This window comes from Pan paniscus, chromosome 10 (assembly GCF_029289425.2).
Source record: "Pan paniscus chromosome 10, NHGRI_mPanPan1-v2.0_pri, whole genome shotgun sequence".
Classification (NCBI taxonomy): Eukaryota; Metazoa; Chordata; class Mammalia; order Primates; family Hominidae; genus Pan; species Pan paniscus.
Genome location: NC_073259.2, coordinates 26,313,257 through 26,329,394, shown reverse-complemented (window position 1 = coordinate 26,329,394; position 16,138 = coordinate 26,313,257). Strand labels below are relative to the sequence as shown.

At 36.1% G+C, this 16,138-nt stretch overlaps 1 protein-coding gene and 1 long non-coding RNA gene across 3 annotated transcripts in view; one reads left to right on the top strand and one right to left on the bottom strand.

The window, feature by feature from the left end:
• Positions 1–10,824, top strand: part of LOC103785659 (uncharacterized) — a 147,916-nt gene extending 137,092 nt beyond the window's left edge. For both annotated transcript variants that reach the window (XR_010108816.1, XR_004665638.3), the window contains one exon: positions 9,358–10,824. This is a non-coding gene — a long non-coding RNA (uncharacterized LOC103785659). The remainder of the gene's footprint in view (positions 1–9,357) is intronic.
• The window catches only part of LOC106634354 (solute carrier organic anion transporter family member 1B3-like), a 76,915-nt gene that overhangs the window by 15,033 nt on the left and 45,744 nt on the right, over positions 1–16,138 (bottom strand). The window contains exons 7-11 of the mRNA XM_034935480.3: positions 8,941–9,183; positions 6,483–6,647; positions 4,798–4,993; positions 3,424–3,589; positions 840–1,024 (exon numbers count right to left, since the gene is read on the bottom strand). Of these exons, the coding sequence (XP_034791371.2) occupies positions 840–1,024; positions 3,424–3,589; positions 4,798–4,993; positions 6,483–6,647; positions 8,941–9,183 (955 nt within the window). The remainder of the gene's footprint in view (positions 1–839; positions 1,025–3,423; positions 3,590–4,797; positions 4,994–6,482; positions 6,648–8,940; positions 9,184–16,138) is intronic.

Genomic DNA, 16,138 nt, shown 5'->3' with positions numbered 1-16,138 from the left:
CTTCATTTGGCTTTTTCTTTACATCTTTAGATATAATGTCACTTCTTTTGAGATGTACTCTGGGAGTCTTTCCCCTCACATCCCCTTACTTTAATCCTAAATTTAGTTTCTCTTTTTATTCCTTTAATTGGCAGTCTTTTTCCTTATTAAGACAAACAGCAATTTGTAATTATGTGTTTATTTTTATACTTATTTGTCTCACATCAGTCTTGTCATTTTCTAAGCTGTGAGAAAACAAGTACCTTATTGGTTTTACTTACTAGGAAATATTCTTCATCGAACATCATATCCTGTCTAAATAACTGTCTAATAAGTGAAAAAAGGAATGAATTATTTACACATATTTTTCTTATGCCCTACAAGGGTATCATGAAATACCAGGTCAAAAGCCATGCTGTGGGTGAATTGAAAGCATTAGAATTTCATTACAAATTGAAGTTTGTATTTATACCTGGTTGCTAAATGTTTTCTTTCAATGAAATCAACAGATGATTTACTCTTAACTGGCTCATTAGGATGCAATGCAACTAAAAATTAAAAGTTCTTTTACAATCACACAAAGATTCTCCTACAATCAAGGCAATTGTCAATCAGTGTGTGCCTTAAGATTTTTATTAAAGAGAAGAAAGTATAGAGCCTAGATTTGACAATGGAAGTATTAGAGACAAAAATTATTAATGATGTTACTGAAAGATCAAAATAATTCTAAGAAAATGCATTCTCAAAGAATTAAAAATTGACAAAATATGAATTTGAGCTCAAAATACAGAAAAATATGCCTATCATTAGGTGTGTTTTAGTCTAATATACATGACAATGTTTTACAGGATCATACTTACTTCACAGTCAACAAGATAAATGTGGTACCTCCTGTTGCAGAGAACAAAGAGTTTATGATTTGAATTGCAACATAGATGAAAAATTTCCTTGTACAAGTATTATCTCTTGGGCATTCACCCAAGTGCGCTGAATAATTTCTGTTCTGGAGACCAGTTACTTCCACACAACTACAGTTATAAAACACCTAAAAACAGTTTTTGAAATATTAACAAATACATTTGCCAAATACAACAGGGCTATGAATACATTCCATTATATTTAAAGAAGTCTCAAACTAAAATATTTACAGTTTAAAAAATGTTATAAAAATATAGTTGCTTAATAGTGAAGGCAAAATAGCTCCCTGAATTTAGGAGTTTAAGAAATTAGTATATGAAATTCTGTATATAATTTTTTCATTAATATACATTATTTAAAGTATTTCTCTTCCACCCACGTTTTCTTTCCAAAATACACATTCTTACTCTCTTTGGCAGGTTCTAAGTATTAGGGACTTACTCTGGGAAAGAACTACCAAAAGAATCCAGAAAATATAGTTTGAAAAGGGACAAAATCTAGCCACTCATGAAAATGGGACAGAGTGCAGAGGAAATAGAGCCAGGCAGAGGTGCCAGAATTCTATTTAAGCAGGCAAAAGCACATTCAAGACCATAATGACAGGTGACAAGATATAGTATATTATTACCAGAAAGGTTTAACAGAAAAGAATGTGCTGGCTAATGGTTAGAATATAGAAGAGGAATATTAGGAACAAGTAATTTTAGAGATCAGGCAGGCAGTGTATGTGGTCAGGTGGCTTTAATAAATTCTGCTCTGATTCTAGGCTAAAGATTTAAGTTCATCTTGAACCTACTACTGCTAAAGACTATTTACTGAAGGAGAACTTGTAAAAGAATTGGCCAGGCGTGGTCACTCGCACCTGTAATCCCAGCACTTTGGGAGGATGAGGCAGGCGTATCATGAGGTCACGAGTTTGCGACCAGCCTGGTCAACATGGTGAAACCCCGTCTCTACTAAAGATTAAAAAAAAAATTAGCCGGGTGTGGTGGTGTGAACCTGTAATCCCAGCTACTTGAGAGGCTGAGGCAGGAGAATTGCTTGAACCCAGGAGGTGGAGGTTGCAGTGAGCCGAGACCATGCCATTGCACTCCAGCCTGGGTGACAGGGCGAGACCCCATCTCAAAACAAAAAAAAAAGAATTTAAATCCATACTCGTATGGTTCAAGAGAGATTCCTTTTTTCCTTTTATTTTTTTTAATAGGAATAATATGGAGGAATCTTTTATGGAGCAAGCACATTGGCCAATGAAACCCAACTTTGATACAGAGAGCATTATTTTAACAATTTTACTGAGGATTTAGTAAAGGAACTTTGCAGTAGCCCCCACATGGCATAGCCATTGCCAATATGAAGATGATGTCTCCGTGAAGACAGAGCTCTCTTTAGGATACTAATATCACCTCTCTTTCAGGTCTTCACTACTGGACAACACGGGACCAGGGATTAAATGGGGTACTCTTACTGAAAGATACTATAGCCGATGAATATGAGATGTGGGCTTTTAAGTATAGTCTTTGGGCCACAAATGTGCAAGTTTACTAAAGTTGTAGCCTATCTTCAAGGAAACTAGGATGCTTTATTCTTCAAATTTCTCCATGCCATTTAATAATACATTGGTAGGATATTGGGCAAGGGAAAGATAGAAAATGTTTAGAATTGAAGCATGGAAGAGTGTGGTAGAGAGTCATAATCGCAGCTGACTATATTGCTAATGTTGGTAATAGGGAAAGGGCCTGAAAAATAGTTATGCAACTTGTGAGATGTTGAATTGATTGTAGGTATGGGGAACAGCATACCTAATTTCCAATCATTGGGAGTTACCCAGGATATTGGGAAAAACAGGATATGTGTCATACGGAAAAAAAAAAGCCTTTGAGTTAAGAAAGAAATGGAATTTCCAATGGATATGTTGGCAATCAGTGAGTAGGATACTAAATTATACTGAGTAAAAGAAGTGCCAGCTTTGGGAACATCAAAATAGGAAATCAAGAATAGGGAATTCAAGTGAACATGAAGACTTGACTCATTTCTTGGAAAGTCCAAGGCCACAGTGAGTCCCTAGCTAAACTTATCAGTATGTATATATTAAAATGCAAATAGATTATTGTTCTCGTAAAGCAGGTAGTGCTGACAACAGGCTAACTCTGAACTTTCCCCTAACTTCCAAAGGGTAAAGTAATTCCAAATAATAAAAATCATGTGCTTTAGTCAAATGAGATGCTTCTTAGAGACCCTAAATGCATTCAAATTCTAACAGGTCATATTCTTAAAATCTCAAGAAAAAAAGTAAGTAATCTCTAATTAGAATTCAAGTAACAGAGAAGTCTGATTGTGTCCTAAGCAGAGTTTTATATGAAGCTTTGTTTATACTTCACAGCTATCACGAGGACAGATAATACTGGAATCTTTTTGTTTTATCTTTTTATTGGAGACCTTAGTTATAGGAAGATTTGATAAGTAATTATTAAATCAAATCTGCGATTTTGATTAAGGAGAGGAGAAAAAGTGAAAACTAATACTCACTGTATGCTTTTTAATACCACTTGAGGATTTGCATCCTGCTAGACAAGGTGACAGGTAAGTTATTCCATTGTTCCCACAGACTGGTTCCCACTGACTTTCATCACAATTGCACTCTGAGATGCAATAAGAAAGTGGTACATCTACATGAGATGCCACTGAATTATTTCTGAAAATATATGATAGAAATATATCAAAAAAAGAGAAAGAGGAAGTAGAGAAAGAGCAGAAGAGGGAGACAAGGGGATAAGGAGAGGGGAAATAGAGGAGGAGGAAGAGAAGAGGAAAAGAGAAGAGAAATAAGAGAAAGGGGTTTCCTTTAATTAGATAGAGAAATTTGATTTGCTGATGTCAAAATGGCAATTTTTGTAATGCTTATTGACTTTTAACTCTCCTTCTTTACCAAGACATGACTTATGACCTAGAAAAAGTAAAACTTAAAAAAGAAATAAAAGAGGTTAGATAAGACTTAGACAAGAGGTCTTTATCATTCTATCAATGAAACTTTACATTATATAAGTAACTTCATTTTTCTGAGATTCAGTTTCTCTTCAGGGAGGTAATGGCATTAGATTGAGGTTCCTCTAAGCTCACTTTAAAATCCTCTGAATCTATGCATGTTAGTTAACATTGTTGAATTTTACAATCTATATTTTAACTACATAAAAAAAAGATTTCAATGTAGTTAAAACCGAACCTCTGAGGAATAAAAAATCAAGAATAATAGAATTAGTTGAAAAAGGATAAAAAATCTCTGCATATTTTCTGAATAAAACTATATTATTTATACTGATTTACTTTATAATATAATTATAAATCATAAGATATAATTTTATATTATGACTAAAATTATAAAATGTTATTTGTATAATGTTTAAGCTTAAAGATTTTGTTTTGTAAAGATATGATAATTATTAAGGATTTATAAAATATCTTCAAATTAGTATAGAATTTAAATTAAAAATAAGGAGATTGATAATTTAGAAAATACATTATGAATAATTTTATTTAATGACATCTGATACCTCTAATAGCTCAAATTTGTGTCTTAATCTTAACATTGCTAGCCATATAATGTGTGTGTTTCTCTAAATCTCACTTTCCCATCTATAAAATTGGGGTAAAAGCGTCTACCACTCATTTTAATTACCCAGAAATTATAGGTATTATTATTTCAACCGATGTTGCTTTTCCTTAAGGAATAAAACAAATTTTTATTGTCTTAGGAAATGGACATTTTAAGAATTTGAAAATTGAAATTTCTCTCAATTAAAATAAAGTTTAATTACAATTGTTTTCTACCTTATTTTACTTGCACATAATCTTTTAATTTGATGGTTAACATATTACACAATTTATATAGCAATATATACAAACCCATCATAGGTCGAGGTTAGGCCGGCAACTGATTTGCTTTCACAGATTAGAGGGAAATATAGAAGTTGAAACAAGAAGGATATCATCGAAGTAAGAAATGAAAATTTGGCAATTCCAACTAAAGGCAATTTGAATTTTTTAATGATAAATCCTCCTAAAAACATTCCAGTTGCAACCGTAGGAATGGCTATGATTCCTAGAAATAAGAGAAAAAAGCTATAACTATACGAATATGGTTTTTCTGATATGTCTTTATATATAAAACACAGTGTATATCAACCAAATTCACCCATTCTTATTTCTTTTAAGAGAAGGGTGGTGAACCTGGGAGGCGGAGCTTGCAGTGAGCCGAGATCGCGCCACTGCACTCCAGCCTGGGCAACAGAGCGAGACTCCATCTCAAAAAAAAAAAAAAGAAGGGTGGCACACTAGGGTGGAGGTAAGGGACAAGTATACCCACATGAGAGACAAAAATAATTTATTTTGGCCAATTATGAGGGCTTGGCTTCCTCACAAGAAAAAGGCAGTGGCTAAGAATATTTATGTGTCTAAAAAGGTTATTTCTATGAGGAGCTTTCTTTTTTTCTGGCAATCAACAACAAAAACAAAATCTTTCTTTCTCTGAGATTTCTATCCTATCATCTAAAAAATCCTTTATACATTTCTCAAAACAGAGTTTCAGTCCTCAATAACTCACTCCAATTTTGCCCAAGGCTTTAGAATTAAATTCTTGAATTAATATCTCTTTATTATTCATAAAAGACATATCTACCATGATATGATAAAAATGTCTACATACAGGATTAAAAATGACTGATCCCTGTTACATTTTTTCCATTTCACAGTCCCGTAAGTGTTATTAAAGGTGAAGATTCCTCTAACAAAAAATTCAAGCCAGGTTATTGGGAGTCAAAACTGAATCTTTTAAGTTTAAATCTGTCAGTTCAACAGGGAGATCATCCAGAAGCCTGTTCCAATGCTTCAGTACATTCATTTTCTAATTATTACTTTCCTATGTACATATGACCTAGATACATACTATTTGATACACTGTTTAACTCATCAAATACTTATCAAATTTCTACAAGGTTTCTACAATACTGGAGTTGTGGGAAAAGGGATATAAGATAACCTTTCCTTAATGAGAAGGTCTCAATATGACTTTGAAAATAGGTATTGTAGCAAAATAAACCTCTCTAAAATATGACATTTGTTTTGAATCATGCATATTTTGTAATGTATTTAAATTGATTCTCCTTCTGAAAATATTAATATTATGTCTTTTGTAAGTAGCTGAGGCCTTATTTCAGTCCATGAATTATAGGATTATAATGGTTATATTATAAAAGGGTTTGTCTCAGGATCTCAGTACTATATTGTAAGATCCAATTATGCAGATACCACGTCTAAATGTTTTATTCACAAGCAATTTTTTTTCTTTAGAATTTCACCTATAGAATTAGGTGAATTTCACCTATAGAATTAAATTCACCTAACATGAGATGCAACTTCAAATGCAGAACAACGATGATATCACAAGATGGAGAAATTTTGTAAAGTTTGAGACATAATAAGATTACATTTAGTAAAATATAAAATCACCTTCATAATAAAATGTGACTTGGAACACAAGTACTCAGCAGTGTTTCATTTATCAAGCAAACAGGTAAAAAAATATGTCTTACCCAACAAAAAGTTAGCATGAGATGCAGACTGACCATACTGTTGCTCCATATATTTAAAGACGTAAGTAAAAGAACCAATAAAGCTGCTTACTTGTAACAATGTCAAAAGCAGAAATATAACATACAGGGGATTGGTAAGGATGCTTTTCAAAGACTGGAAAAAACCTATAGAGTTATAAAAATAACATATTTCAATAATAAAATATATATTAATATCTGCATTTTGTAAATATAAGTTATATAAGACTTAAAGTTACAAATGATTTGTGAGGCTTTCTAAGAGAGTCGCGACCTTTGCTCAAAATAAATGGAACATGTGAATTAACCAAATTGTTAAATTTTTGAGGTAAATAGGAACTCAGATGTCATCTAAACTGAACTTCTATACAATCATAACTCACTACAATGTTGATCCATTAAAAAATGGATCAATAAACAATTCAAGTGACATTACTCTACTTGAGAGCAATTTGCTCAACTTTTGAACAGTTCTCATTGTTTACATGTTGTCTTTGTAATGAACTGGAATTTTCTTCGCTTTCTAATCAATTAGTCTTAGTTCTACTCAAGAATATATGGGATAAATCTAATTTTTTTTCTGACTATAGGTACTTAGTATTTTAACCATTCCTAATGAGCACCTAATTAAAATTCGCTTTACTATTCACGTCACTACCCTTAAAAAAACAGTTCATAATATAGAAAATGTTTACAGTTGCCCCTTTTTTTGCACCTTATTATCTTCTTTATTCTTTTTGGGCTCACAGTCAACCCTGGTCCTTATAGGTTTAGAAAATCCATTAATTGGCTGGGCATGGTGGCTCACGCCTGTAATCCCAGCACTTTGGGAGGCCAAGGCAGGTGGATTGTCTCAGCTCAGGAGTTCCAGACCAGCCTGGCCAACACGGTGAAACCCCGTCTCTACAAAAATACAAACAATTAGCCGGGCATGGCAGTGTGTGCCTGTAGTCCCAGCTACTCGGGAGGGTGAGGCAGGAGAATTGCTTGAACCTGGGAGGTGGAGGTTGCAGTGAGTCAAGATTGCACCACTGCACTCCAGCCTGGGTGACAGAGCGAGACTGTCTCAAAAAAAAAAATTCATCAATTGTTATGGATTTGATTAAAGTAGAAACATAGCATAGACAAAATAAAAAATCCTTGATACGCTGTTTTTAGTATGCATGTTAAACTACAAAAACTTATCAATGATGTGCTAGTAAATGTTTAATAACAGATTCACTGGGAAACAAACTTGATTTGTGATATTTTTCAATTTCCATGGTAATACATGATGGTAAATTCTCCTACCATGGACAATTTCAAGCTACAAACGCAGCTGAAATTGAGCAATCCACTCTCACGAGTGAATATACAAGTCTCCAGCATCCATCCCATTGCTCTTGGGTTAGTGTGGTGGAGAGGAGAAAATAACAACAACAACAAAAAAGGTAAGTGAAGGAACTGATGAGAGAAAGAACATGGGTTACTTTGGAAAGTTTTTAAGTTTACTTCAATGAAAACATTAAAAAGTGCCAAGGGTTTAAGTGTTGGTTGCACTGCTTCAGGTTTTACTACTTCACCATTTCTCCCTAATCTGAAAACTGCTGTCAATACCTTACCATTTGATATATCTTGCTCTGACAGCTGCCAGATCATTCTCTTGATTACTGCTTCTCAATGGTACTCCATTAGCCCATATGGCTTATATTCGAAAGAGGCACCACTATCAAGTGGTAAAGAATCCTAATTCACATTATTGACTCCAAATATCTTAATCACTGATGTTGCTTTTCACTTCATTTTTGAATACTTAGGTAAGATTATATATGTATATATATATAATTTTAATTCATATATAAAAATTAATTTAATAAGATGTAATTTTAATTACCAAGAAAAATAATCTTACTCTAATTACCTAGACAGACTCCTCTCCTGACTTCCTTCCCCTTATTTCATCTCTACACCTGAGAATAGTTAAATATAACCTACCATAGTACTTAAGATACTTTATTACAGTGATCTATATACTTAATATAATCCACTAGGTTCTCAAAAAATAAAGGCAATGTTCTATTGCCAGGGAATAGTATGATGGCTGGTATCATTTGTTAAATAAATAAATGAATGAAAAATTATAATCCTTTAAACCCTCACAGTTTATACTATATTATATTAAAATGAATATATACTCTTTGGCTTATAAGCAACAGATGTTTGTAGCCTTTGATTGGTTTCTCTCTTCTAAAGAGCAGAAACCTAATCCTCTTCCCCTTTTTATGTACTCAAGATATATTTGTTAATTTTAATAGAAGTTTTAGAAAAAATAATTCAGCTAAATTTAGCAGAGAAGAAAGCTAACTCTAGATGATTTGAGTATGCTTTATTTTTTTTTACTCACTTCTCCGTTTCATTGAGATTAACAATTCCAAGTTGACAATGAATGTTAAATACTTACCAGTCACATTTTTTGTAACATTTTTTCCTTCATTGGTCAAATTAGCTGTTTGATTTCTATCATCATTTGTTTTCAGCACATGCAATGATAGTGAATTTTTTCTTTCTTTTTGTGGTTTATTTGGATTTTGCGGCAAGAAAAAAAATGGTATGGAAGAAATAATGGAAAATACTCCAGACACAAGGAAACCAAGCCACCAAGCTCCAACCCAACGAGAGTCCTTAGGAGTTACTCTGATAGTGCCTAGGACAAACAGTTAAAAGAAGCCAGTCAAAAATCGTTTTGAAATACAGTAGGTTCTGGGAAATAATGATAATGATTGCAGTCCTCCATAGACGAAGAAAGTAAACCAAATGTTTACTTTCAATTCTAAAACACTATTTTCTTCTTTTCATATTTTGTTATCTCTGAAACTAGGTTGATGACATCTTGCAATTGCTATTGTCCAGGAGTCAGTCATGACACTGTTCGCATTGCCTGATCTTGTGTGCACTTGGTGGCTTTTCAGATTTCATGACTGGACAGCTGTCATCATTGGACATTTAACTCCTCAGACCATTTAATAACTATTCATGGAAGAAATATGAATCCTCACTGTTGTCTGAAAATGTTGGAATCATCTAATGAGGTCAAGAAAGCATCAGAAATAAAATTTAAGCAGCTGGCAAAAAATACTTAGAGACAATAAAGGAGCTTCCATCCACAGCACCCTAACTACCCAGGAACCTGCATTTGCAACTCTCCAGACAGCACAGAGGATGAAAAACTATGCAAAATGAAAATCTGAGTTTAAGAGTAACCCAGAAATATTGGACTCTAAATGTGAGAAATCATGTAACCATTTTATTTCAACTATATTTCCCTTAAAGTATGTATAAGAGTAATGTGTAAATGCTATATCTCAAATGTCAATGAGTTATTTTAGTAGGTAGAAAATATACAGTTTAAGTAATAGGAATGCATCCATGAGATATCAGCAAGATACCAGAATAGGAAGCACAGATACCTTTTTCTCCATGAACATACTGATTCAACAGTAATATTCAGAACAATTTCATTTGTGAGAAATACAGAAGCTAACTGAGAGATTGCTATACATCAGGAAAGTACAAAACCAGATATATAAAAACCAGTAAGATAATTGGAGACATCCTCTTGCCATTCTCCTCCTCAGTATTATACCATACAATTGGGAAAAACTAGCAGTTTAAACTGGCATGTGAACACTTGACACAGCTCTTCCCTCTGGCTTAACACAGAGCGAATGTGTGAGAGAAAAAGAAAAAAACAAAAAATGTGGCAATTCCTCAAGGATCTAGAACGAGAAATGCCATTTGATCCAGCAATCCCTTTACTGGGTATATACCCAAAGGAATATAAATCATTCTATTATAAAGATACATGCACATGTATGTTTATTGCAGCATTATTCACAATAGCAAAATCATGGAACCAACCCAAATACCCATCAATGATAGACTGTATAAAGAAAATGTGGTACATATACACCATGAAATACTATGCAGCCATAAAAAGGAAGGAGATAATGTCCTTTGCAGGGACATGTATGAAGCTGAAAGCTATTATCCTCAGCAAACTAACACAGGAACAGAAAATCAACCACTGCATGTTCTCACAAGTAGGAGCCGAACACTGAGAAGACATAAACACAAAGCGGGGAACAATACACACTGGGGCCTGTCATGGGGGCAGAAGGAGGGAGAGCATCAGGACAAATAGCTAATGCATGTGGGACTTAATACCTAGGTGATGGGTTGATAGGTGCAGCAAACCACCATTGCACATGTTTACCTATGTAACAAACCTGTACATTCTGCACATGTATCCTGGAACTTAAAGTAAAATAAATTTTTTTTAAAATGCTCCCAGTTATCCTTGGGGAGAGAAAGGGCTGGACTGCACATTCAACATTTCAACCTTTCCAAGTGCTACCCAATAGATTAGCTTCTATCTCATCTGTCTCGAAGTACTGACAGGACCCAGCATATGCCAGACACCTGGGAACTATAGAGAATAAAGATGAGCCAGTATGTGGACATTTATCACAGATCCTGCCCCCTAGGTTAGTGCAGAGTGAGCAGGCAAAAACAAACAAAAACAAAAACAACAACAACATCTCAGCTCTTAGCTCCTCCATGGGGAAACAAAGATTTGGACCACATATATAACATTTCATCTTTTCTGAGTTCTATCAAGGAAAGGTATTTTGTCTTCCTTGTCTTTAGGTTAGGCATACACTTGGCCCCTGGGTGCTATAAAGAACACAAAAATGATGATTTAAACTAGCACATGGGCACTTGCCAAGTTCTTCCTGCCCCTAGATTTAAGCAGAGTGATGAGGTAAGAAATCTCAGCTTCCAAATTCTCCATGGGAAGGGAAAGAGTTGGACAGCATGCCAAATATTCAAACTTTCCTAAGAGTTGACTAAGGACTGTCTTCTGTCTCAAATGTGTAAAGGTGCTGATAAGACCCTGCATACTCTAGATGCCTGGGGGATCCTAAGACAAAGATGTTTGGACGACCATGAAAATTTGAGAGGCCCAAGAAGATATGGCTGGGCTGATTGATGAAGGTTTTTTCCTACAATAAGGCCAGTCCATGAAGAGTTGGAGAGGTGATTCTTTTTTTTCTAAGGCATAGATTGCAAAATATTTTTTCTAATACCAGCTCAGCCACAGTAAAATAGGGCACCAGGCAGAGTTTTGAGGCCCTAACTCATGGACAACATTTCTAGGCACAACCTGGGCCAAAAAGGAATCCACTGCCTTGAAGGGAAGGACCCACTCCTGGCAGCATTTATCATCAGTTGACTAAAGAGCCCTCAGGCCCTAAATAACCAGCAGTGGTACCAAAGTAATGCACTGCGGGCCCTGGGCTCTGAGATTTGCTGACTTCAGGTGTGACCAAGCACAATCCCAGCCGTGGTGGTTACGGTGAAAGACTCCTTCTGTTTAAGAGAAGTGGTGGAAGAATAAAGGCGACTTTGTCTTGCACCTTAGGTAGCAGCTCAGCTACAGTAGAACAGAGCAACAAGAAGGCTTTTGGGGTCCCTGAGTCCAGGACTAAGCTCTTAGAAAGCATTTCTAGACCTGCCCTGGGCCAGAGGCAAGTCTAGAAATGCTGTCCAATAGCCTAGTCCTGGACTAAGAGACCCACTGCCCTGAAGGATGAGTCTCTGAGACCTGGCAGCATTCATAATACACTGACTGAAGAGCCCTAGAGCTTTAATTGAACATGGGTGGTGGCCTGGCAGAATCTTCCTTGGGCCTGTGGTGGTGGTGGACACAGGGAGAGGCTCCTCTGCCTGTGGCAAGGGGAGAGACGAGCAAGAAGAACTTTGTGCTGTGGTTTGGGTGCCAGCATAGCCACAGTAAAATAGAGTATCTATTACAGGTAAATTGCTAAGGTTTTTTGCTCCAATCCTTGGCTCTCAGACAGCATCTGTAGGCCAGCCTGAGGCCTAGAGGAACTCACTGAATTGAAGGGAAGGATACAAACCTGGCTGGCTTGGCCAACTACTGATTGTAGAGCCCTTGAACTTGAGTTAACATAGATGGTAGCCCGACAGTAGTTAAAGAGGGCCTTGGGCAAGACCCAGTGTTGTGCTGGCTTCAGGTCTTACCCAGGACAGTCTCAGTGGTTGGGGGGCCACAAGGATGCTTGCTTGCATCAGTGAACCCCCAGTTCCTGGCAGCTCAGCACAGAAAGACCAAGACTATATTTGCTTTGGAGAAAGCAGGGGAAGAGAACAAGAGTCTCTGCCTAATAATCCAGAGAATTCTTCCATATACTTTCCAAGGCCACCAAGGCAGTACCTCTCTAAGACTGTAAAAACCACAGTATTATTGAGGTTGTGGCCAAAGTCCCTTCATATACCTAAAAAGCCTAGTAAAGAAGGATGGGCAAAAACAAACCCAGACAACAAAGACTACAATAAATACCTAAGTCATCAATGCCCAGACACTGATGAATAACATAAGCACTAAGATGAGACAGGAAAACATGACCTCACCAAACAAATTAAATAAGGCACCAGGGAACAATCCTGGTGAAACAGACATATGTAATCTTTCAAACAGAGAATTCAACATAGCTATTCTGAAGAAACTCAGAGAAATTCAAGATAACACAGAGAAGGAATTCAGAAACTATCAGATAATTTAACAAAGAGACTGAAATAATTAATGCCAATACTATTCAAACCATTCCAAAAAATGGAGGAGCAGGGAATATTTCCAAACTCATTCTGTGAGGCCAATATTACCCTGACACCAAAATCAAAGAAACACACATCAAAAAAACTACAGGCCAATTTCTCTGATGAATATTGATGCAAATATCCTCAACAAAATAGTGACAAACCAAATTCAACAATACATTAGAATGATCCTTCATCATGACCAAGTGGGATTTATCCTGGGATCCAAAGTTAGTTCAACACATGCAAATCAATAAATCTGATACATTATATAAACAGAATGAAAGGTAAAAATCATATGATCATTTCAAATGATGCTAAAAAAGCGCTTGGTAAAATTCAACATCCCTTCATAATAAAAGCCCTCAAAAATCTGGGAATAGAAGGAACATACCTACCCAAATATATCCACAGATTCAAATTCATATGAAACCAACAAATGACCTCAAATAGCCAAAGCAACCTTGAGAAAGAACAAAGGTGATGGTTCACACTTCCTGATTACAAATATATGTCAAAGCTAAAGTAATTAATACATTACAGTACTGGCATAAAGATAGATATGTAGACCAATAGAATGGAATACAGAGCCCAGAGAAATCTGTGTGTATACAGTCATCTGATCTTTGACAAGGGACCACGATAGTGAAATAACTGTTTCTCTGATAAATGGTATTGAGAAAACTGGATATTCACATACAAGAAAATGATGTTACACCCTTATCTTATATATACTGAAAAAATAAACTCAGACTATGTTGAAGACTAAAATTTAAAACTAGAAACTATAAAATTCTTAGAATAAAACTTAGAGAAAGAATTTCATTACATTTGTCTTGACAATAATTTCATGGACGTACCACCAAAAGCACAGGCAATAAAAGCAAAATTAGACAAATGGAACTGGTCAAACTAAAAAGCTTCTACCCAGCAAAAGAAATAATCAACAGAGTGAAAAGGCAACATACAGAATAAGAGAAAATATTCATAAAGCATATATGTGATAAGGTGTTAATTTCTAAAGTGTACAAAAAATTCCTACAACTCCATAGCAAAAAAATATAAATTGCTTGATTTAAAAATAGGTGAAAGACCTGAATAGAAATTTCTCCAAAGAAGGTATAGAAATGAACAACAGGTATATGAAAAGATATCCAACATCACTTATTATGATAATAATGCAAATCAAAAGCACAATTACGTATCACCATACACTCATTAGGATGGCTATTATCAAAAATAAAGAATGAGAAAAGTGTTGGCATAGATGTGGAGATATTTGAACACTTATACACTGTTGGTAGAATGCAAAATCGTGCACCTGGTATAAAAGAATAGTATGAAGTTTCCTCAAAAAATTAAATATAGAACTACCATATGATGGAGCAATCTCACTTCTAGGTGTATATCCAAAATAATCGAAATCAGGATCTCACAGAGATATTTCCATTTGCATGTTCATTGCAGCACTCTTCACAACAGTCTAAATGTGAAAACAACCTAATATCTACAGAGAGATGAATAAACAAAGAAAATGTGATATATACATATAATGAAATACTATTCACCCTTAAACAGAAAGGACATCCTGCAATATGTGATAACATTGTTGAACTTTGCCAACATTGTGCTAAGTGAAATAAGCCAGTCAGAGAAGAACAAATACTGAGTGTGGGCAGCAAGCCACCCAGGCGCCGAGGCAAGAGACCAAGGACACGAGCTGTTCCAGTATAATAAAATATAAAACAAGAATAGTTATACCAGATATAGATCTTAGATATGATTATATATGAATATCATTAATCATTAGTTTGTAGCAATTACTCTTTATTCCAATATTATAATAATCCTCGCTCTATAATCATAACCTAGGAAAAGCCAGGCCATACAGAGATAGGAGCTGAGGGGACACAGTGAGAAGTGACCAAAAGACAAGAGTGCGAGCCTTCTGTTATGCCCACACAGGGCCACCAGAAGGGCTCCTTGGTCTAGCGGTGACGCCAGCGTCTGGGAAGACGCCCATTGCCAGGCGGACCACGGTCTAGCAGTAGCGAAAAGTGTCAAGGAACAACACCCGCTACTTAGCAGACCGGGAAAGGGAGTCACCCTTTCCCCGGGGGAGTTGAGAAAAGACTCCGCTCCTCCACCTCTTGTGGAGGGCCTGATATTAGTCAGGCTTGCCCGCAGTTATCCGGAGGCCTAACCGTCTCCCTGTGATGCTGTGCTTCAGTGGTCACGCTCCTAGTCCGCCTTCATGTTCCATCCTGTACACCTGGCTCTGCCTTCTAGATAGCAGTAGTAAATTAGTGAAGGTACTAAAAGTCTCTGATATGCAGAAATAATGGTGTAAGTTGTCTTTCTCTTTGTCTCCTCTCTCTCTCTGCCTCGGCTGCCAGGCAGGGAAGGGCCCCCTGTCTAGTGGACATGTGACCCACATGACCTTACCTACCATTGGAGATGACTCACACTCTTTACCCTGCCCCTTTTGCTTTGTATCCAATAAATAACAGCACAGCCAGACATTCGGGGCCATTACCAATCTCCGCGCATTGGTGGTAGTGGTCCCCCAGGCCCAGCTGTCTTTTCTTTTATCTCTGTCTTGTGTCTTTATTTCTACACTCTCTCGTCTCCACACACAGTGAGAGACCCACCGACTCTGTGGGGCTGGTCCCTACAACTGAGTGATTACATTTATGTGAGGCATACAAGAGTCAAACTCATGAAAGCAGAAAGTAGAATGGTGATTTCCAGTGGTTGTGGGAAAGGGGAAATAGGGAGTTCCCAGTCAATGGGTATAAAAAGTTTCATTTATACAAGATGAGTAAGCTCTAGAGATCTGCTGTACAACACTGTGCCTGTAGTTAATAATACTGTATTGTACAGTTGACCTTTGAATAACATGGGATTTAGGGTGGCTGACCCCCCACACAGTTGGGGTTCCCCAAAAACTTAACTTGAATCTGTAGATATATTTGGGT